Source organism: Rhamphochromis longiceps, linkage group LG19 (genome assembly GCF_057381845.1).
Source record: "Rhamphochromis longiceps isolate RC_006_pf linkage group LG19, R_longiceps_female_GT1.1, whole genome shotgun sequence".
Lineage (NCBI taxonomy): Eukaryota > Metazoa > Chordata > Actinopteri > Cichliformes > Cichlidae > Rhamphochromis > Rhamphochromis longiceps.
This window is the reverse complement of record NC_140575.1, coordinates 28,263,413-28,285,203: the sequence shown is the minus strand read 5'-3', so window position 1 is coordinate 28,285,203 and position 21,791 is coordinate 28,263,413. Positions and strand designations below refer to the sequence as shown.

General features: G+C 40.7%; 1 protein-coding gene across 2 annotated transcripts; it reads right to left on the bottom strand.

The window, feature by feature from the left end:
- Window positions 1–6,954: 6,954 nt before the first annotated feature.
- dcdc2c (doublecortin domain containing 2C) lies at window positions 6,955–20,963 on the bottom strand. Of its 2 annotated transcripts, XM_085392432.1 has the most exons (12): window positions 20,680–20,963; window positions 20,272–20,320; window positions 19,985–20,061; window positions 19,716–19,847; window positions 19,258–19,413; window positions 19,085–19,133; window positions 15,381–15,504; window positions 13,734–13,834; window positions 13,021–13,149; window positions 10,139–10,208; window positions 8,113–8,170; window positions 6,955–7,052 (listed from the first exon to the last, which is right to left on the bottom strand). In XM_085392432.1, the coding sequence occupies exons 1-11, from the start codon at window positions 20,961–20,963 to the stop codon at window positions 8,145–8,147; spliced, it is 1,197 nt and encodes a 398-aa protein (XP_085248558.1). In that variant the 3' UTR covers window positions 6,955–7,052; window positions 8,113–8,144. The 2 variants fall into 2 exon arrangements, with proteins under 2 accessions (XP_085248558.1, XP_085248559.1); XM_085392433.1 differs by lacking the exons at window positions 6,955–7,052; window positions 8,113–8,170 and adding an exon at window positions 17,734–17,742 and having other exon boundaries at window positions 10,119–10,208.
- Between the last annotated feature and the right edge of the window lie 828 nt (window positions 20,964–21,791).

Sequence of the window (21,791 nt, the reverse complement as noted above, 5' to 3'; positions counted from 1 at the left end):
CCCCCAATTAATGCTAGAATTTATTAAATATGTCCTGACATTACACCTCTTTATCACATGAAAGCATTTTGGAGACAGACCATAGTACCCCTTAATTATAATTGCTGGGGTGCGTTGTTGACCAAAGCATCTGAGTATTCGAGAGCCCTTGGAGGGTCTAGAGAGGATAAATCACTCCAGCAGCACTTACGCTTCCCTGAGTGCTTCCAACATACCTGTATTTCTACAAGCGCAGCAGGCTTAGGGTCAGAGAATGTAAGGGCTACACACTGAACAAGATGAATTGCGGTAAAACAGTAAATCTTCGTGGCATCCTCCTGTACATAAGGGTACCTAGAGCTCAATAATCTTGGCATATAGCCCCCTTTCAAACCAATTCCATTTCCCATATGATGTGAAAGGCTGGAACATTATAACACTTTGGCTTATGATACAGAAATCCCAGCTTTACCTGTGCTCATCAACTGAGAGGTCTGTGGGTGTGTTGGTTAATTTTGAATGCCAACCCAAACCAGCCAAGGATGAAATATCTTGCTTGCAAGCTGTAGGGCTCATATAAATGAAAAGCTGTATCACTGTCATGGACACAACACAAGGCAATAAGAAACTGCAGAGAGAGCAGTTCATTAAAACGTGAATACATGGGGACATATATGGACACTGATGAAAGAATATTTCATCACCATCAGGGGTTTATAAAAAGGCCCACCACTCTGCCTACCACGATCCAATAATCTGGATGTAGAGGATTTGCACAGAGTAAGATGGACAAGGGAAATTAAGGCAGGCACATTTTACCAGATCATATTGCCATGATTTGTTAATAAAATGCAAAACGACAGGCTAGATGTGAGACAGCGACTAAAGCGCGGCGGTGATTTAGACTTAATCCGTCATTATCCCGCCTTTGAAGTGACCTCACTGTGCATGTTCCCACTGTGACCCAGAAGCATACTCACAGCTTCTTCATTAGCTGGGATGAAACAGAGCCAGTTCATAGACGACTTTGATGTCCCGTCCTCCTCACACAGACCAGTAGACATGCTGACACACGCGCATAAATGACACTTACATGCACGCACTCACATCACAGATATTCTTATCGCTGACTACACTGAGCCATGAAAAAAACATGGTTTTAATCAATTATGGCTCTCACCTTTGGGGCAGCACATTCATTACATATGATAGGAGCAGCTAAGGGACAATATTCCGAATGTGTGCTTAGATTGAAATGAAAGAAATTGTATGGTTAGAGGGTAGACAAAGACTGCAATTTCACTCAGCTGAATTTACATATGTGCACACAAAAGGCCTGCACTGAATGTGATTTCACTGATATAATTTATGTGTACCCAGCAATTTATCATCCTTAGATCACAGCATGGAAATCAAGCAGGTGACCTAAAGAGATCCACACATGTTGCCTTTTAAAGGATAGCTGTTCTTAAAGTTTATCATGGAAATTGAAAAAAAAATCAACAAGACACAGTTTATCAATATGCAAACCACTGACCAGTACAAGGCAAGTGGGTATGACATTATATATAAGCTTAAAGACAGATCATATGGATTCCCATACACAAGTGTGTGTGTGTGTATAGGTAAGAGTGCACCTAGTTTTTCACAGGACTCTATTCGGGCCTGTGAAAAACTAAGTACACCCTTACTGCTTCCATGGGAATTAATAGGGTAACAGCAGACAGGTGCTGCTAATCACATCCAGTTGATTAAATGATCATCGGCAAGTGTGACCACCTCCATAAAGGCAGATGTTCTGGCATTTTTACTGCTCTGGAGCATTCAGATAAGTGTTAACACAAAGCCACACTCTTCCCAGGAGTCAATGTCCCAGCAAATTCACTCCAAGGTCAGAGTGTGCAAAGAAAAAGAAAAGCCAAGAGGTGCCTCTCAGTCACTAATGGCCTCAGATGGCATGTTAAATGTTAAAGTTCATGACAGCACAATTAGAAAAAGACTGAACAAGAGAAACTTGTCTGGAAGCTTCGCCATGAGAAAGCCTTTTCTTTCTAAAACAAGCATGGCTCATGTTAGGTTTGTAATGTTGCATCTGAATAAACCCACGAAATGTCCTTTGGACAGATGACACCAACGTGGAGATGCTGTGCCATAATGTATAGCACCACATTTGGAGAAAAACAGATGCATCAAATCGGCTTAAACACCTCATACCAACTGTCAAGCAAGGTGGTGGAGAGGTGGTCACTGAGTCTAACACATCAAGCAGGGTGGTGGAGAATGGCCAAAAAAGTAAATAATAAAGTTGTTGCAATGGCCCAGTCAAAGTTCAGACCTCAAACTGACCTCAACTGATCTTGGCATAAACAGATGTCCACAAACATCAATGAACTAGGCTACGTTATAAAGAATAGTAAGCTAAAATTCCCCCACAAGCACGTGGGAAACTGATAGTCATACAGAAAATGTTTACTTCAAGTTATTTCTATTAAAAGTTATTTTACAAGCTACTGCATAGTGCATGTGTACTATATACTGAAGTTTTTATATACCAACAACCGTGCTAAAACAAATCTATGTGTGTATCTGGTGCACAGACTGTGAGGGTCTACCAGTAACAAAAAAGGTGTGAGCACCCATGCAGTTAGCTGCACGACACACGTTTTCTGCACAGTGTATTGGTAGAGTTCTTTCCCCAGGCAATGGCCCGTCAGGCCAGACAAGGAGGCCGGGTGTTAAAGTGCTAGCCGGGTACACGGAGTAACAACAAAGCCATCTGCCCTGGGAATGCACACATCCATCTTACTAAAGACAGCCAGTGAAGGAAAAGACAAAGGGGGGAAGAGAAAGGAGAGAGAGAAGCAATGAAAAAGAAGCAGTAGGGAAACTAGAAAAAAATAGAAATGTAAAAACAAATTTGTAAACATATGTATGGGCACGCTGCTGGTGGTGGCAGGGAGCTGCAAAAAGGTGAATGAGCAGACTACTGGTGTGAAAGAGTCCCGGGAACTATACACTTGTTTTCGCCTTTCTGCACAGATTAGATCTTTTCGTTTTTCAGCTTGCCTGATTGCACAGCTGCTGAAAGCCGCTTCCCTCGTTCACTATAGACGGTAAAAGCCAGTGGCATATGATTGGCTATAAACTAAACCTTGTGCTGAATGTATATGCCTGCAACAAAGTAACAGATGAGAGCATATGGTATGAAAGTATGTCTGGTAGTGGGGCATGCCAGAGCTGATGGAGGGACCAAGTTAGTAAGTGAAAGGATGAGAAAAATTAAGCCAATTTTAGACCAGAAATAAACATATTTATATCCTAGCACACACAAAAAACAATAATCTTTATCAGGGATGTGGCCTCTTTTATGTAAAGTGGAACAGGCTGCTAGGTGGACTGTTTTAGTGTGCCAGGAATAGCAATTCAAGTCACTGAACAGGATTGTTTTTCTATGATGTTGCTGTCTCTTGGAACATTTTTAATTCAGTTACATAACAAATAACAGGACTTGCGTTGGAGACTCTCCAGTGAATTTTCTTTTATTTATTTGTTAGCAGGTATCTGCGTCTGTAAGATGCACCCATACAGTCTATGAATGCATCTTGCCAACCTAACTTGCTTTGACAGTGACTCACAATAGCTGTAAACACTGAACGTCATGATCATAAAAATACAGGTAATTTTTTTTAACGAAGCTCTATAATTCATGAATCTGTTTGCAAAGCATAATGTCATCCTCATTTATTTTATTAAGCATGACATCAGGTGAGAGGACAGCAGTAAGTCCCAGCTCCCACTGTCATCCCTGCTTCATAGCCATCTGGATGTGACTCAAAACACTGCCGTCAGCATTCCGGGCTCAGTGATATCATCGCAGCATTTTCCATTTGTTTTTTTATTTTTTATTTTTAGAGCATTTCCTCATCGTTGAATAGTCTGAATATATATCCCACTTATATAGCGCTCTTAAACTCGCTTGCTTTCTCTCTGACTCTATATTATCTTATCAGACTGAGAGCTTTCAGTTGTGTTACCAGCCATTAGCTTTAGACAGTGGGTAGCTACAGAACAGAGTGAGGGAAAAGTGGCCTCCTGGTGGCTCTGGGTGATGTCAGCTGTAAAAAGGCCTTTTTGTAACACCAACTATCTGTGCAGGTTTCAAGGCACATGGTGCCTCTGTATAAAATGACCTTCAGCAATTTTCAAATACGTTTCTGATACAAATGCTAATAGCTTTCGTGTAACTAGGAAAAAGGCACTAAAGTAACTTTTTACCTGCACAAAGCTGCCCCACACCTTATCATACAAGGCTGTTGTACAAGTAGCACAACTACCATATGCTACATTTACACTGTTTCCAAATACGTTAATTTAGCTGGGTAAAGATTAAAAAGCAACACGTGCAGTATTGTCTAAACGTCTTGAACCATCCCTCACTTCTTTATATTTTATATCCAAGGAGCCAGACTTTCTTGTAATTCTTGTAAAAAGTAATGATGAGTATTAAAGCTTTTTCAAAGTCTTTAAAAGCCTTTCTGTGGACATGATATGGCTGCTTTTTCACTCATTTTCAGTTCAGTCCTTGTACCTGACCATTTTTAAAGAAATGTTTTTGTGTTTTTTATGTCACATACTTTAGCACTGACCTATATGAGTCAAGCATAAAAAGACATCTAACTCAAGAGATGAACCTAAAGCAAAAGCATATAATAATTAGCCAACAACGTGGCATATCTCAGCATGGTGTGCAATGTGTTCTTAACAAGGTTTGAGGAAATTGGACGAGTGGAGGACAAATGAAAGTTTTTGCATCTACTGTTTGCAAAGGCCTACATAGAAGCCCTCTGAAGGTAGAAAAAAACAGGGAGAAAAGGCTAAGGTAAACCAAATTACAGAAAAACTGGAGTGAAAAATCAGTGGCAAAGGTATCATGTAGTGATGAATCCAAATGAGAAATTTTTGGTCATTAAGGAGGCCAGTGTTGGGGGGAGGGTTGTCAAGACTGGATTGGAATTATGAAGACAGAAAAGTACCATCAGATTTTTATCCACCCTGCAACATCATCTGGAACGTGTCTGATTTAAGCATGACACCGATTTCAAACACACTGTCAGTACAGTAAGTATATTAGGTTTGAAAAACACACAATGAAACTCAATCAGTCATGGACTTGCCTCCCCAGAACTCAGACTTCAACATTATTGAAGCAGTTTGGGATTATCTTGACAGAGAACAGAACAAAAGGCCTGGAAAACTATTCCTGAAGACTACTCAAAGAAATTACACAAAAGCTGCCTAAGGGAGTTGAGATAAAGAACACCCAATACTGACTTTCAAGCTCATTAGATTGTACAAACTCTTCCTTTCCTTATATACTGACTTTCCGTGTAGTGAGGCATGGCTCAAGAATTTTGCAGAGTATTACATTGTGTATGTAGATGCATCATCTGTTTCGCTGAGTTCTATAGATTAAATGCAAACACAAATCTATAATTTATAATCACTGCAATTATATAACAACTAGAAAACCGAATCGGTATATACCCATTACTTCCAGACAGCATTGCGGACCCCTGACTGAAACCAACCTGAAACATTCAAAGCAAGCGTCAAGCATTGGTTAAAAGCAGAATGTGTGATTTACAGAAACATCACACTGAGAACAATTGTTCAGCTCTGTGAATCAGTCAGAGTGCCCGCCGCGCACGATGACTGACGTGTTATTGGCAGATGGCTAGACTCCTGCCCTCCATGGGAGGCTTCCAAACAAACAGCTCCTGGTTACACTTAGGTGATTTTCACATCAATATCGATCAATTATTCACATATTTGTGCTATCTGAAGAAAAGCAGCTGCACTCCCTTTCATATGTGCTAGACCAGTATTCATTTTGTAGGAGGTGAAAGGAAGGAGCACCGCTATTCCCTCGCATTTTATCCCACATTTATAGTGAACTAAATTTCGCAACATCACAGCGTGATATAGAACTGTGATTAAGTGGGTCAGTGACTCTTACTGTCAGCATTACAGCCATTAGTTTTTATGGAAGAATACATCAAGTGCAATAGTTCTGTATTTGAGGTAACATGCGGAGAAGTCTGCTTTATCCATTTTTGAAATGTCTTTTGACATAAAACTGAGGTCAACCCTTAAACTTTTCTCAATGCAGTGAGCATTTGAAGTGAATATATAACACTTGAGCAACACTGTGTGGGTGTCTAAGCTATAGTACATGCTGGAGAGGAAGATGTGGCTGTAGCAAAGTGCTGTAGTTACACAAGCAACTGTGCTTTGTGGATTTGGCAGTACTTGAGGGTGATCTAGTTTATTATTCCTTGTTTAGTCAGCCTCTCTGGACTTTTTCCTTGAAGTGCTTTATATGAAGTATAAAGTAAAGCACTATGACACTATTTAAAATGAGGTTTGCTTTAGTACATACCATCACACACTTTCCCTCCCTCGTGTTACAGAGAAATATTAAAGCTGTGCCCCAAGGTCAACAGCAATAGCCCTCATTCTACCCATCACTGTGCCCTTGTGTTATTCATGGCCAGCACTATGAGAGGCAATGATTCTTTTTTTTTTTTTTTTTTTTTTGGGCCACTCCAATATCATTAAGTTATTAGTTGATTTCAGTGGATTTAATCAGCATAGTAATTCCTCTCCATGGGAAGATAAGTCCCTCTCAAGAGCAGTTACGCCGTCCACTATGCCCGCTGATTAGACACAAGCCCCCAAAATAATTCATCAGAAAACTGCAAAAAATAATTTATCAAAAGTGCTTCTCGCAAAGCCCGCTCAGGACCTTTGCTTCTTAATAATTAAACTCTGCAATTAGGCGTCTTACCATGCACCCAGTGTGAGGCTCCATGTAATATTCATAACCATACATAATTATGCAATATATTCACTGGAATAAGAGGCCATATATTCACGCCGGGGCTGTCAGGAGAAAAGACATTTTTATTTGGTTTATAACACTGTTTCATCTTATACATGAGCAGCTGGCTTCTTGAGACAGAAGAGAATGAGGACGTCTGGTCCTTAGCAGTGTGACACTGTATTCTATGATTCTGAGAAACAGAGAGAGGGTTGCAAAGAGAGGACAAGAGAGAGAGAGAGAGAAAAGGAACTGAGTTTTTCTTCTTTTTTTTGTGGGCATGCTCCAATGCCACAAATATCAAAGTCTGTTAACTGGACACAACAAAGACATACCTGAGTGGTATCATACACTGACCACAGTCAATGCAAGATACGGAAAGAGAGAAGAGGCTTTAAATTAAAATGGAGTGGAGACAGGGTGCTGTCTCAGGATCCACTGTATGATAAATTATACATAATGCAGTATGGTAAAAAACTGTAAAAAAAGAATAGTCCCAAAGCTCTTGATCATGCCTGAAGCAAATAAGCAACAGCAGCGGTCTGCAGTGGACATACTGTGGACAAGGTTGGCTTTCATCTTGAGACACAGTTCAAAGCTATGGGGCTACGCACAGAACAAACTAGCAATCAAAGCTCATGTGTAACTGGGCAGTGGTGCACTTCACAGAGCCTGTCGTCTCAAGTGTTGCGAAGATCACACACAGATGCCTCTTTCACATCACAATGGCTGATTTCTAACACACAGCCTTTGGTCCTTCTTATTCTTCACCATGGTAAATTATAGAGAAAAAAAACATACTGCTATTGAGACGCGCAGCTTCTTGAAGGCCACTCACGACATGTATATGCTGAATAAGAAGAAAAGCATATGTTTTCTTCCAACTTTGAAGAAAGGCTGCTTTTTGTCATTGGAAGTGGAGACAGTCTGATATTTGATTTAATAAAAACTGAAAGATAATAAAAAGCAAATGAAGAATATGCTATATATTCTGTAGTAAACGGGATTAACAGCCATTGAACATGAGATTATTTACTGCCAAAGCTATAATCAGACTCTTCGTACGGGGATTTCATAATCATTTCCCACCAGGTAATCGTAACGTGCACAAATTGTTATAATTTGTACATGCTGTATGATTAATGAACACTGCTGTGCTTTATATGCAGCTCGACTACACAACAATATATTTTGTGCATTTGAGCTAAAAGTTCAATCGATGAAATCATTTATAGTGTTTTTATAGAGCATACCTCTGGAGTGAATCTCATGCAGATCTAAACAACTAATGTTGAAGTTTCAATTTTCTTCCTGTAAAAAGAGTTTGAAAAAGAAAAACACAAAAACTGGTAACCATGCAAAATTTTGAAGTCTTACTTCACGTGCTAATAAACAAAGCTTGTGTGTGTGTGTGTGTGTGTGTCACAGTTCTATTCTTTTCCAGAAAACAATGACCTTTTCAAATATGACACAGTTTTACTGTGGGCATAATACAGATGTGATTAACATAAATAAGAGTTAAAGTCAAATAGGCGTAAAGGTCGTCACTCAGGACTAGTCTCGGGTCCACGAGGTGATTTACAACAACTTAATTTGACTGTGTGGAGTAATTTATCTGTGACAGAGCAAGCCGTGGAACTGTGCATGCCGCACGCACATGCAGGCAACAATATGCCATGACTGCACACATCCTATATCTACCCAATCAGTCAAGATGGTTTACAACTTCTGTCAGAGGGCCTAACAGTTCTCATAAATTATAAAGCCATTGTACATGGTGCCAATAACTTTTGAAGGAGAATCTCCACCAAACTGAAGCCAGTTTCTCTTCCTATTATATGTGGACATCAAGACGCAATTCTCCTGAGTTAAAAAAAAATGTGGAAAAAAGCAGGCCAAATGCTTTGATGGTTGATTTGCTCTTAGAAAACTGTGCCAAAAAAACCTTCTAGAATAAAAACTCGTTCACATATTGACATTTTGATGCAAAGCAGGTGGCAGGCAGGTATGATTCTGTTAGAGATAACTTGCATTTCCTATCACATCCCTATTCCCTCCGCTGACTCTCCAGTTATGCTGTGCATCTGTGTCATCTGCAGATCCACTGTGACAGCTGGAGAATATGAGGTATGAATGATGCAGAACAATTCATAAACAGCAACAACAACGCAATGTGATAGGGACAGAAAAATGTGGATGTGGGTCTCAAGTCGGCAAGCAATAACGTGCTGTGATTTATTTCGAATGCCCCCTGTAGTGCCCACTGATATTCTGCAGGGAAATCACTCACTGGAGTGTACGGGGCTGCCTTGCATCCTCTGCTACTATCAATATGAAGATAATTGAAAGAGAATGCATGTATGTACACAAAAATCATGTGCAGCTGTATAAGAGAAACATTTAATCTAACCTCCTGTCTGTTAGATAACTCTGTGCATATGTGAGTGTATATGGATGGCAGATGAGGGAGGTAGGAGGCCCGCTGTTAGCGCTGGATGCAGTGATTTCCTGGACACCGACAGAGCGAACCTCAAACTGAAGGGCAGACAGAGATAACCACCTGCAGGGATTCGCATCCTGCTTTATTTAGTCACCTTCGGAATTTCCTCCAGGGACAGAAGACGATATTGTGAAACCAGTGAATGGTCCTAAAAATCAAAGCCAATGTTCTGTAGGCAATTATAACGAAATTGCTTGAACCAACTGCAAGGCACATTCCCCAAGAAAGGAGAATGTCATTGTTTTGGTTGAGGTTCAGCTAGGTTACTCTCACCTCCATAAAAAGGGGAAAAAAAGTTCATGGTACATTTTTTTCATAATTCATTCAGATATGTTCTTTTTTAAATAATTATATAAAGGCCAGCTCATGTAAAGCCAATTAAAAAAATTTTTTTCCTAATGGTAACATAAGTATGTATAATTCTTATTCTGTCTGAATGGTTCAAGATTGCAAACAACATGGGAAATATAAAGAGTGGTGAACAATGCCAGCCCTGAGCATGGCACACCTTGATGTGCAGGTGCCTTTAATACTAGAATAAGTCATCTTAGATTAGTCAAAAAGAAAAAAAACTCAACCACATGCTCTCCATAAAGCACGCTATAAAGCTCTCCCAGATGTTGAGAGGTGGTTGCGGTTCCAGCGACATGCAATGTCAGGGAGGAACTGGTAATGCCGAGTGTATTAGCGGTCTCTTTATGGGTGCATTAGGTGCTGTGGAGAGGAACATGGGGGCTGCCACTGATCTCCTACCAGGCTTTATGCTTTGATGAACATACCCTTGAAAAACAGGGACATCTGCGACCGTGTTCTGCCGAGCTTGGAAGACGCCTCCCTCTCTTTAGCCTCCTGGAAAACATAAATCCACTTTTCATATCATCATCTAGTCATATTCAATGCATATGAAGCGCTAATCAGTTAATCTGTCAGCTTTCTCCCCTTTCGGTGATATATCAGATTTGTAATACTCTCCCACATATGCAGTAAATCTCTGACAAAGCCCGTGTTTTTGAAACTCAGCGACGGGGCTGCATGAAGTGAAGAAGTTCACTTGAAAACAGATACCAGGGAGAGTGAAGCACTGAAAGCTTCAGCGCGCTCCCATGTGTCATCTCTCTCCCTACCACTAAACAGTGGCCTAGACAGGAAGCCAGAATAAATTTCCCCAGTTCATTGTCCCCGCTGAGGACTAGCAGAACATCTCAGTCTGATTAATGGCTGTACACTGTCTAATGAACAGTAATTGAATGGTATAATACTGCAGGTCCTTAAAAGCCCAGAGGAGTCGTCTTCCTCCGCTTAGCTCTCTGGAAAAGCAAGGCGGTGACATTGTCTAGAGTTGATTATAGTTGACCTTGCATGTGGAGACTAAGGTCTATGAAATGGCTAACCTAAGCTTCATGGAAGAGCAGCAGGAAAACAGATGAAAGACAAATGCAACGGAGAAAGAAGAGGAATGGATCAATGGTGTGGTCAATATTGATTTGATTTTTTTTATCACAAAATTCTTAAGGAGAGGAAGGCAATTGATCAAGCATACCTAGTTTCATTGGCATTTCCAACAATATTAATTAAGAAAAAATGCTTAGCCGACTGGCTGATAAATCAGCCGATACTGTTAAATCAAAACAAATGATAATTGTGAACACAATATTACACTGGTGAGTACAAATCTACCCTTGTCCACATTTCCTCAAAGTGTATGACATCTACAATACAGACAGAGTAGGCCGTCATGAAATCAATCAGATCCTTAACAGAGTGCACTCTAAAGGAAAAGCCAACCTGCAGAGAGCCCAACAAAAGTCAGTGGAGTGAGTGTAAGAGCAGCTTTGATAAATGTGCATCAAGCTCCAGCCCGCCATCCTTTGCTTCCTAACACCAAGATAGCCTGTGTTCACTCTCAGCGGACATCTCCACTTGGCAGAGACGCTGAATCTCGTTATTCTTTCCTTGGCCTGGACCACACAGGTCAATACCACATGCACAGCACCGCCTCACCGCTGTACTGTCTGCAAATGTATTCACTATTTAAATGCACTGCAATAAATCATTTAAAGCTTCAACTGAAAATGTAATCATGTAATTGAATTTGGTCATCAATATCTACCATATACATGCACGTATACAGAGTACACGGGGCATTTCACGAGCACCGGAGTGGGAGGAAATCTGTCTGGACTCAGCTGAAAGTATGAGTCATAGCAGTGCAGTTATCCCTCATTATTATTCACAGCCCTCTAAATGATGAGGTTGCTGACAACGAGACAGCGACAGCTTGTTTGGCCTCAGTGGGAAAAAACAAGTATGAGTATGCATGAAGGATGATTAGACGTTAGGTAAGGTAAGTCTTACCTGCAGAGCTATTATTTCTGGCTTGACAAAGGCATTTAACTATAATGTAAGTACAGTGCTGATAAAACATTAATGAACATAAACAAATCAAAGTTTGGTAAGGCAGCTGGTCTGATTAAAAGTGCTGACACACTTTTACTGCAAACTAGAGTTATTTTTGCTTAGGATTTGTTCTTTCAGCTAAAATTCCATCTTATGCCACTCTCCATTCGCTGACAGATCAAAAGCTACTTGGCAAGATGATTATTGCAAACATAGCTGAGTCCATACAGGGATTATCATTATTATTATTTCCCATTATCTAATGGTCACTCCACCCCAATCCATAGTAAATCTGAATCAGCAATATTCATGTATGACTAAAAGTGATAAGTAATGAATTAAGCTATTGATGAGGTCTTTAGCCAGGGTCATAACCGACCCCCAGAAGTCAATAATTATCCCACGAAGAATATCTTTATTGCAAAAGTGCATACGGCAGCAAAATCATCACCACACCAAAACATTCCCCTACGGTGTAATTGCCACTGCTTAAAATTATAGTTTTCATTAAAACGAAATGTTCTAGGTTATTGATTGCTTAAATAAGACTCAATATCTTCTCATTTCAAAGCCGAATGAAATTGCATGGAATAGTAATATCACCCAACTATTGTGTGCATTTATCACAGTTACACGGCTTCATATCGCTGTCCCTCGAGGATTATTAGAGCAAAATAAGTTTATTTAAATGAGCGTAATTTCGGGGGGACCACAGATCCGTGCAACAACATCTGTATACACAGCTCACTCGCCACTTCATCAATGTTAATGCGCACAATAACCAGAGTAAAGGGCAGACATCAAATACAACTGCATATTATTATTATGGGCCTCTTTTTCAACCATGAAAACTCCATGATTTGCAGTATCTGGGGCGACAGCTTGGCTCTAAACGCGTCCTACAAAAACGTAACTGAGACACAGGTAATTTAAATCCTTTGTAGTACTAGTAATGTGTTCTGTACCTTTTAATGTTCCCTTCTGCCCCTTAGAAAGATTGTGTTAGTAAATAGCAAATACACCAAAATAACCATGGAGACAGAAAAAAATGTTACACGTGCATTAAGTGAAAGTATAGTTGCTGAAAGCAGGTCTATGTGACCCTATTACAATTATGGAAATGATCATTACCATAATTGCTGGTTAGACCATTTTTTATGTGACCTAATCCAAAAGGAAATGAGAAAATTGGACATAATAATAAAGTAAAAATGAACTGAATGTGAAATACTAACTGCATTAAACTAATAATAAGTGTACTTACATTTTTCCCGGAATCTGTGGTGGAAGACCTTTGCGTACTCGAGTCATCTGAATTACGGAGGGAGGCCTTGCAGGAACTCGCACAACGATTCCCATCTTCATACTCCTCTTCAACTATCTTGGCCTCAACCTGCAGGGAGGGGGAAAAAACACACAAGATCCCCTTTGGCTTACACTGTACTGTAGTGCTGTATTGATTTTACAATATTTATATATTTATGTAGCTTGTTCTGCTGAGCATTCATGAGCCCTTATTCTGAGCAGAAAATAGTATTATACTGTACTAGAAGTATATTCGCAATTCCGTTTGATGTTGGGAAACATACAGAAAGGTAAAGCTTAATAGGAAGAACACCGATGGGGGGAGAGAGGTTACTAAAGCTGCAGGCACGTCTTTCATCTAACCCTTTCATTTTACATCAAATGCAAACAGCTTGTTGTGATGATCAACTTGTATACTTTAGTGTGTCTCCAATGACGAGCTGTAAAAATTATAATAACTGACATATAAAGCGTAATAAAATCCGCAAGGAGCCAAGGAGCTTTACATGTTTCTCCATGTTCACGTGGGTTATGTTTTTCTCTGGCAGTGCTGTGTTTTCACACTCAAATCACTTCTTATTTCCTGTCTGATATCAGGCCAAGCTGTTAAATAACTGCGAGCTTTAAGGACCTCATCAGACTGTAGCGCTACAGTATGGGATTATGTTTTACCTGATCAATTGGCAGATCCACCTTCAACTGGCGGTCTTCCTGCACCTCTGCTGCTCCTGCCATCTCACTCCTTTTGTTTTGTGCATTGAACACGCTGCCCTCTGAGAAAAGTGATTAATCACAATTACCTCATCTGCTGGCAGTCGCCGTCTCATTCTTCTACACACTCGCTTTCTCTCTCCTCTCTACTCCTGTTCAACTTCACAAGAGATCAATGTTGCTGTCAAGCCATTTATTTATTTATAGTGGTCCCCCAGACTTAAGGGCCACAGAAAGCCACAGCTGCCCTGCCACAAATATGGCCAGCCGGCGTGAACTTTTGGTCCAGGGTTACATCCTGACAGTGACAGGCTGCTCTTGATGCATGTGGGGACGTGCCTCATACAGCAACGTCACCCTTGTAAACAAATTCCTTTTCGTCTGCTAGATCTGATACGGCGTAGAATGTGAATAATGAAACATGCTCTTGAACTTAAATCTACTTCAATTGCCCTAAGTAATTTAATTTAAATAATAAATAACCACACATGCAAGATTTATCATCGAAAACACTAAAAGACAATGTAAACAAAAAATGCCTCTGCTTCATGTGTTAAGTGAAAAGAGACATTTACACAACCACAAAAAAGCTTAGAATTACTTTTTTGTCTAGAAATCTATAAAAAGTCTTAAATCTCTGACCTCATTCCAGATTAATCTTGTGAACACTGCACAGAGCTATTGTCTGTATGAAGGGTTTTAAGAGCTGATATAATTATAAAGAAGACATAAAACTTTGCTTTTTAACTTTAGGGACTTTGCTAATGTGGTTACAGATACAGTAGTAAGCAGAAATGTGTCCTGAGAACTGAGTATCTCAGTCACAACATATGAAATCATGGCAGGATTCAAACAGTAGCAATTAGCCTGCGAATGCTACCATACCAGTATGTGTTTTTCAAGTGAAGCAATCGTACTACTGCGCACAGATGGCACAACAACAACTGCATGAGTAGATACAGACAGTGTTATTATTATTGATATACTGAGTATCACATTTAAAGCACACAAAGAATATTTGTCTTTACTTCTGTCAGTGTTGCTTAAGATTAATAACTCATTACCATCTTGATTCCTGCATCAAGAGAAAATAAGAGCATTTTTGTTTCCCCCTAGATAGTTAACCAGGCTTTCAGGATACGTATTCAACAAAATGGCCTGATTGAATTCATCTATGATTTAAGCCCCCTTGATAGTGTTTGAAGTCTTTTTCTTTATTAATATTCACAGAAAAGAGCAGTGTTCCTTTGAAACGGCGCACAGCTCTGTTCTGTTTGGACTTAAAAAGAACAGGCTGAGATTCCAAAGAAATCTCCTTCACCTGCCAAATGGCAGATTTTCTGCATTATCAGCACAGACTAGGAGTTACATCTCTTTACTTACACACACAGAAGACTTACAAATGTACAGTTGCAAACACAAACATGCTTTACACAAAGCGCATAGATGGTCTTCAAAATCCAACACGTTTCTTTCTGTCATCATAGCGAAGAAGAAAGTGTTGAAGAACAGCAACAACAACAAAAAAGAAAGAAAACAAAAACTCTGCGGACAGAGGGGCTAGAGAGCGAGGCAGTAAAGACAATATTTCTATAGTGCTCTGCTTACCCACTGGGGGGAAGAGAACTGGGTTCTTGGACACCTGCCCTTGTTGTTTGGTTCTCTCTGCCTTGGCTGTGAGTTTCTTTGTCTGGCCCCTGGCTGTGTGCTCAAGGTCTTCTCCAGAGCTTGTCTGAGCAAACCACATGGAGGTACAAAAGAGAGGAGAGCAGAGAGGCCCGGATTAAGGTATATGTCCTCACATTCGGTCTGTGATTCATCATTGACTTATCGCTCATTTTGTAAAGAGGAAGAAGTAAAACAAGAAAACAAGACAGGAAGGCTTGTTTCTCCTCTTTTTTCAGCAGCTTTTTTACATTTTCCATTGACCTCAATTTTTCATGAGCTGATATGTTTTGTAACTCCCCGCTGACTCCTACTGTATTGAATTCATCTGGTTCCAATACATCCCGTGCACAACCTATCAATCACTAGGGAGCGTGGCAAACTAATCATTTATTGATGAAATAGGGCAGCCATGAATTTCTAACTGCATTTGTCTTATTTATCAACCCAGATCAAACAATGAAAATCCAAACAAGCTTAAAGGGAAAGGGAGGGAGTCGTAGGGAATAACTTATTCTTCAGCAGCAGACAGCAGAAGGTTATTGATGGGGAGGGGAGGAAAAAAAAGGTTTGGGACTCAGTTGCATGGTGGGAGAGCAAAGGAGTGAGAGAGGAAGAGAAGAGAGAGAGAGAGCAGTGGGGAGAGTTCAGTGATGTTCAGACAGCAGGGTACACATCTGAATTAATGCTTCCACAAAAGGCAATTTTCTCCTCGCAGGCTCCTCATCCCCTCCGCAGGTAGCAAGGTGAGGTATGTCTCCCTTACAGAGAATGAGAGACACAGACATAGAGATCGAGAGAGAGAGCTGACTTAATGTGACTTTTCAGCTACAGTGCTCTTTACTGCAGGATCCCTGGGCTGGCTCGGGGGATAGTGTAGTGATCTCGGGCTTCCACCAGAATACACTTCTGGCAGTGGTGTTTGCAAGCTCACTAACATGGAGTCCGGGGAATAGCGGCGTTGTTTCTGCACTTGTTTGCTTATTTTAATGCAGAGGCAAAGTCTGTTGATATTCTTTTGAATTTATACAGCCGTTAGTGGGCTGAGGGAGAAAAAAAAAAGTAAAAGAACAAAAGAAGTGTGAAGTTTGTCTGCTATATTCAGAGGAGGAGAGTTGAAAGAGAGTTCATGTTCTAGTGTGGCGGTGTCCGCGGCCGCATGAGATCAAAGACAAAGGAGCAGTGGCACCGTCGCGGTGATAAGCTGCTAATTCAGCTCCTGTAACCTCGGTTCATCTGCGAGTGATGTGAAACAACTTTGCGATAAAGTTTTAAATCAAACTCTATCTGGCCCATCAAATATTGAGCAGCTTGTTTTCTTGCTTGCGGTGAGATGTAAATAGATGGTATTTAAATAAACCGAGCTCAATCCAAAGCTGTCTCGCTCAGGGAGAGTGGCAAGCAGGGCACAGGGGAGGAGAAAGCAGAGGACGAGGGGTGCTGAAGGAGCCGGAAGATTGCAAAAACAAGCAGCAGCAGAAGTAGAGACATGGCAGTGGAAAAGCTGAGGTCATACAGTATAGCCTCTCGGTCTGCATTACATATCTACAGTACCAGGTCCTGCGGGAGCAGACAACTGTGTGTGTCATCAGGCTCCAGAGACAGAGAGAGAGAAAGACAAAGAGAGTGCTAGAGTTAGTGTGAAGGGGGCTCAGGAGGGCTGGACAGCAAGTAATCTGTGGCTCTCTCGTGTGGCCAAAAACTGGAGTCAACAAGAGGACACGGTGATATGATAGCCAGGGGAAAAAAGGGGGTCCTAAACAATTGGACTGACCAGCCTCCAGCCATACTGACTGTGATATCAGTCTGAGCCACTCCCAGGGCCGAGTCCTCAGTGAGTAGACACACTGGCAGCAGCGAGGGGGTAAAGTCTTCCTCGGGGCATTGCTATTTCCCCTAACCAATGAGCTCATACATGGGAAACAGAGGAAACGAGGAGAAGCAGCAAATCATCAATGATGTCAGAAAGCACAGATATTAAAGGTTTAGTCAGCCTTTCTGGGCTTTTTTTTTTTTTTTTTTACACAGGGCTCTTTATGTGGAGCACATATAAAGCACTGCTTAACTGCCATAATAACGATTGCCATAATAACTAAGTGTACTGCACGATGCACGCCGTTGTTCTCTTTTTCGCTTTGTCTCTTTGTATTCCTCTCTCCCCTATTAATCTTCTCTTTATGCTATGTCTACCTCAAAAGTTTCTACCTCATCATGTCTGTAAAACACTTAACTCAGCATATACAGCATGCTTGCTTCCAATGGGAACACGATGTGCTGGAGAGTTTCATTATTACACTCTGCAGAGCTGTCAGTTTAGTCGGTGGTTGCTCCACACCAGATGTCCCGTCCAGCAGTGCAGAAACGGGTCCGCCGCCGGTGCGGACAGGACAGACACGGCTCCCGTGCAGAGCAAGGTTACATTTTACACAACCTCAGTGGGCATGTTTAAAGGGTCTTTTTTTACGGGCGTTTCAAATCAGACTGCTGTTGTTTTGTGAGGTCAAACTGAAATTAATGATGGACACGACCCTATAAATGTATGTGTAATCAGTAAGCTAAACAGCTGACAGATCAAGACAGATTGGGTAATTTTTTGTCACTTGCATATCTCCCCCTCTGAAAGGCCCTTATTAACTGGTCAGATCATGTTTACAAATTCATGAGGGATCAGACACAGAGGCGAGGAAAGTAAAATGTGGCAGCCTCATGTCTAGTGAATGACTAACACTACACTGAAACGAAGGATGCAAAACACAGGCATAGCTCTGTCTCTGTCTCCACCTCATGGTACTAAGTGAAATGGCAAAAGTTGTGGTTGTTGTGTCTTATTAGCTAATGTATCAGATAAGCAAAGTTGCGTAACAATGTAATTTTCATCTACTGCTTTATGGCTGCATAGCTGTTAATATAATGAAGAGATCTTTTATATATAACTAATAAATATTCAAATTATTTCTAAATTCAAAGGCAATCCAATGCAGATAAAGCTGGAGATAAAGCAAGGGACATTTTTCTATATCTAACAAAAATTGACATCTGCCAGAGCACTGTCATCTTTCATGGTTATAAAAATCACATGTCAGGCACATTTGTCACAGTGGGGCCCATCTCTACCTAGACCTGCTGAGTGGGCATGTTCTCATCTTCATCACGTGATTTGGTGTTCATCTCGGGCCCACAGCAGCGCAATCCCCGTATGGGTTCGCAGCATTTCACTGTCAACTTAATCACAATACAAATAGTCCCAGCTCTTGTTTGAATAAGAGATTTCTTTTTCTTTTAGTTTGCTGTAAACGAAGTCCCCCTTGTGCATATGATCTGTCTATGAGGCTCACTGCACTTGATCAAGTGGGCCAGCCTGTCTCTGTGGGAATTACCCATCAAACTGGAAAGCAACGGTAACTCAATGCCTCCTGCAGACAGTGATAGATGATAGTGGTGTTTCATAACGAATTGCGCCCCCACAACAAGTCTCACACGTGGGAAATGTTAATTGAAATGCTGTGTGTGCAAAGATACGCTTTTCAACTGTGAGTCTAACAAAGTGTTACAACAATGACCCGGAGGGAGTTCAGGGGGAAAAGGGTACCAATTTAGCACGTTAGGAGAACGTGAAGGACCAGATGGCAAAGTGCATCAACACTCACCACATTCTTTGCACATCTTTTGATTTTGGTACTGGGCAGGATGCCTTGGCTGCAGGGAAGAAAAGGAAAAACAATACTGACAAACACATTTTTGCTTTCTTTATCGAAATAAAATCAAATCCAGTGTTTATTCTGGACATATAGAAAAAGCCATGAAAGATCACATCTCGTACCCTTCAGTCATGTTATTTTCCCTAAGCAAATCCCTCCTGGGGACACACTGGTAATATGGGAGAGCCTTAAACTTTTCTGAACCGACTGCAACATAGTAGTGGTTGTTCTCCAGTTCAGTGGGACCGGAGACAGGGTGTCCATTTAATGTGCAAAGCCTGAAAGCTCAAATAAAGAAAAACAACTCACTGCAGTAATGTTTAGTGATAGTTTCAGCTACGTCTTTGCCTGAATGAAATCTATTGAATACATCACAACCACACATGGTCTCGATCTCTAATTAATTGCAAAAGTCCCTCTACTCTCCTTCCCAAGTATCATTTTTCTGCATTTAAATTGACTGTAAAGTGTCCACTAATCACATTACGTTCTAAATTAGAAGGCAAGAGGAAAACAACCTTCACTGATACTCCAGTTAACTAGTTTAAAAATGATGTATGACTAAATGTCCTGACATTACCTGAAAACAGCACCCGTGCGAAGACGCACTTTCTCTGTCACCATAGCTAAAACGTTTTCCCAGCTTCTAAGGGTATACTTTGGGATCCGTATTCGAGCTGGAGGAACCAGCACTTCTCCGTTGGTGAAGACACTATGAAACAAAACACGACACACAAAGATCCATGAATAAATAAATGGAATTGTTTCTTGCATTGCACAGCACGGCAGAGAACATTATTCTTTTAACACCGTGGAAAAATATGTATGCAGTTTAAAATCAATACTCACTTTATTGTGCAAGACTCATCAGCAGTTCTCTTCCAGCGGGCAGAAACTACTATCCTGCTGTGAACAACAGGTTGGATCTGAAAATTTCATAAAGGAGGAACTGAGTGGGGGTTTTTTTTTCAGCACGTCACTCAAAATCTAATCTTATGTGTCTCGACAGGACCTTCATGAGCAACTTAGATTTTAAGGATGGCATCAGCATTCAGGCAGAATGGTTAAACTTAAAACAAGGACACATGAAAAAAGTTTCACTATAACTGACCACACACACAAAACATTGCTCCTACCTGTTCTTTTTTCTTATTCTGTGGCTTCTTGGCTGCTATTTCACAATAACTTGAAGGCAATAAAAAAATCAAATTACCTTTAGGTACAAGGAAACTTATGCAAGGATGTGGGTGTAAGGCATCTTTAGATCTGATAAAACTAATTGAAATCAAATAGTTATATATGTAAAAGTATGCTCAAGATCAGTGCTCTGCTGACTAGACTAAAATACTGGGTCCAAAAGATCACATTTAAAGACAGATTAGACTTTATTTAAGATAAGCTGACATATTCAGAGCGTTTTAATGAATATTAAGTACCAGCCTAGTCAAATCCCCTTGCCAACAAATGAAGCTAAAGAAAAAACCTGTAGATTCCAGTATATACAAGTAAACTCAGACAGGACACCCCTAAAACATGACACTTACTTCAGTTTCTTGAACGCCTCATTTCCGGCCGCGACATACTCACTCCCGTGCTGAAGGTCATCCAGATGGTGAACTTGGTGGCCTTGTGTGGCGGTGTAGAGCCTCCTCACAGCGCCAAAAGGTGCTTCAATCCCTTTGGTCAGAGATGTCAAAAAGTTGTCAAAGTATGGCACGTACCGCGGATTCACAACTACTTTCCTGCCGGGAAAATAGGCATCTCCGTTCCTGTAGACGACGATTATTTTTGTGGGTGGCAAGTCACTTCTCCCTGTTGTGCTGGGCATACTTGTGTTAGCTAATGGGAACGATTTCAAACAACAAACAGCGGTGGCCCTTGGTGTCAGAAGTTAATGTGTCAGCTCTGTTGGCCTCCGGAGACGTAACTGGAGACAGCTTCTCAGTTCTTCCACATGAGAGGTGTAGTATTAAGATACGTATCCACGTCTTCGTCGTGTCTTCTATTGCGTAGCTAAGGTTAATTTAGTGTTCGATACCAAACCTCTGGTGCTACCAAGGCAACCAGTGGGGTGACCCCAGTGGGTTTTACATATTTAGCTAAACCGCTCATAGGTCTGTATTAAAAAACAAACAAACTCATTTTTAATTTTCATTACCAGCTGGCTGATTCAATCTCATGGTATTTATCGAGAAACTAATTGACAGAACACAGCGGTGAATTTCATTGCTTAATAAATTTATTAGGCCACTACCCAATGTAAAGTACGCTGTAACAAAGCATATGTCGTTTATTTTTTATTATTGTTATTATCTTCATTTTTTAGATCCCAAATTGCTGTTATTTACTTTCATTCCTGAACAGACAGAAATGTTATGGTGAATTCAATTCAGTACTTTTTAGCTTTAAACGTGTTTTCAACACATTTCTATTTTCCCCCTTTTTTTCTTACGTTTATGGCATATTATTGAAGGAAACTGTTTCCAGGGCCTACTCCGTGGACCGGCTTCCTCCGAGGCGTGGACGTCTATCAGCAGAGAATGTACCTTCACCTATCAGCAGAGAATGTCCCTTAGTCTGTAACACAGTCAAATATATTCTCAAGTAATATTCAAGCATGCCATTCAGCGTGTTAGTACGAGCAGCTCGGGAGCAG

What these genes read in the sequence shown, in the direction of transcription:
- dcdc2c (XM_085392433.1), bottom strand. Translation starts at nt 20,963, where the DNA reads ATGCCCAGCACAACAGGGAGAAGTGACTTGCCACCCACAAAAATAATC. An exon ending in AGAATAAGAAAAAAGAACAG is followed by an intron (nt 20,062 to 20,271) that starts GTAGGAGCAATG and finishes TGAAATTTTCAG; the next exon opens with ATCCAACCTGTTGTTCACAG. An exon ending in GATGAGTCTTGCACAATAAA is followed by an intron (nt 19,848 to 19,984) that starts GTGAGTATTGAT and finishes TTTGTTTCATAG; the next exon opens with TGTCTTCACCAACGGAGAAG.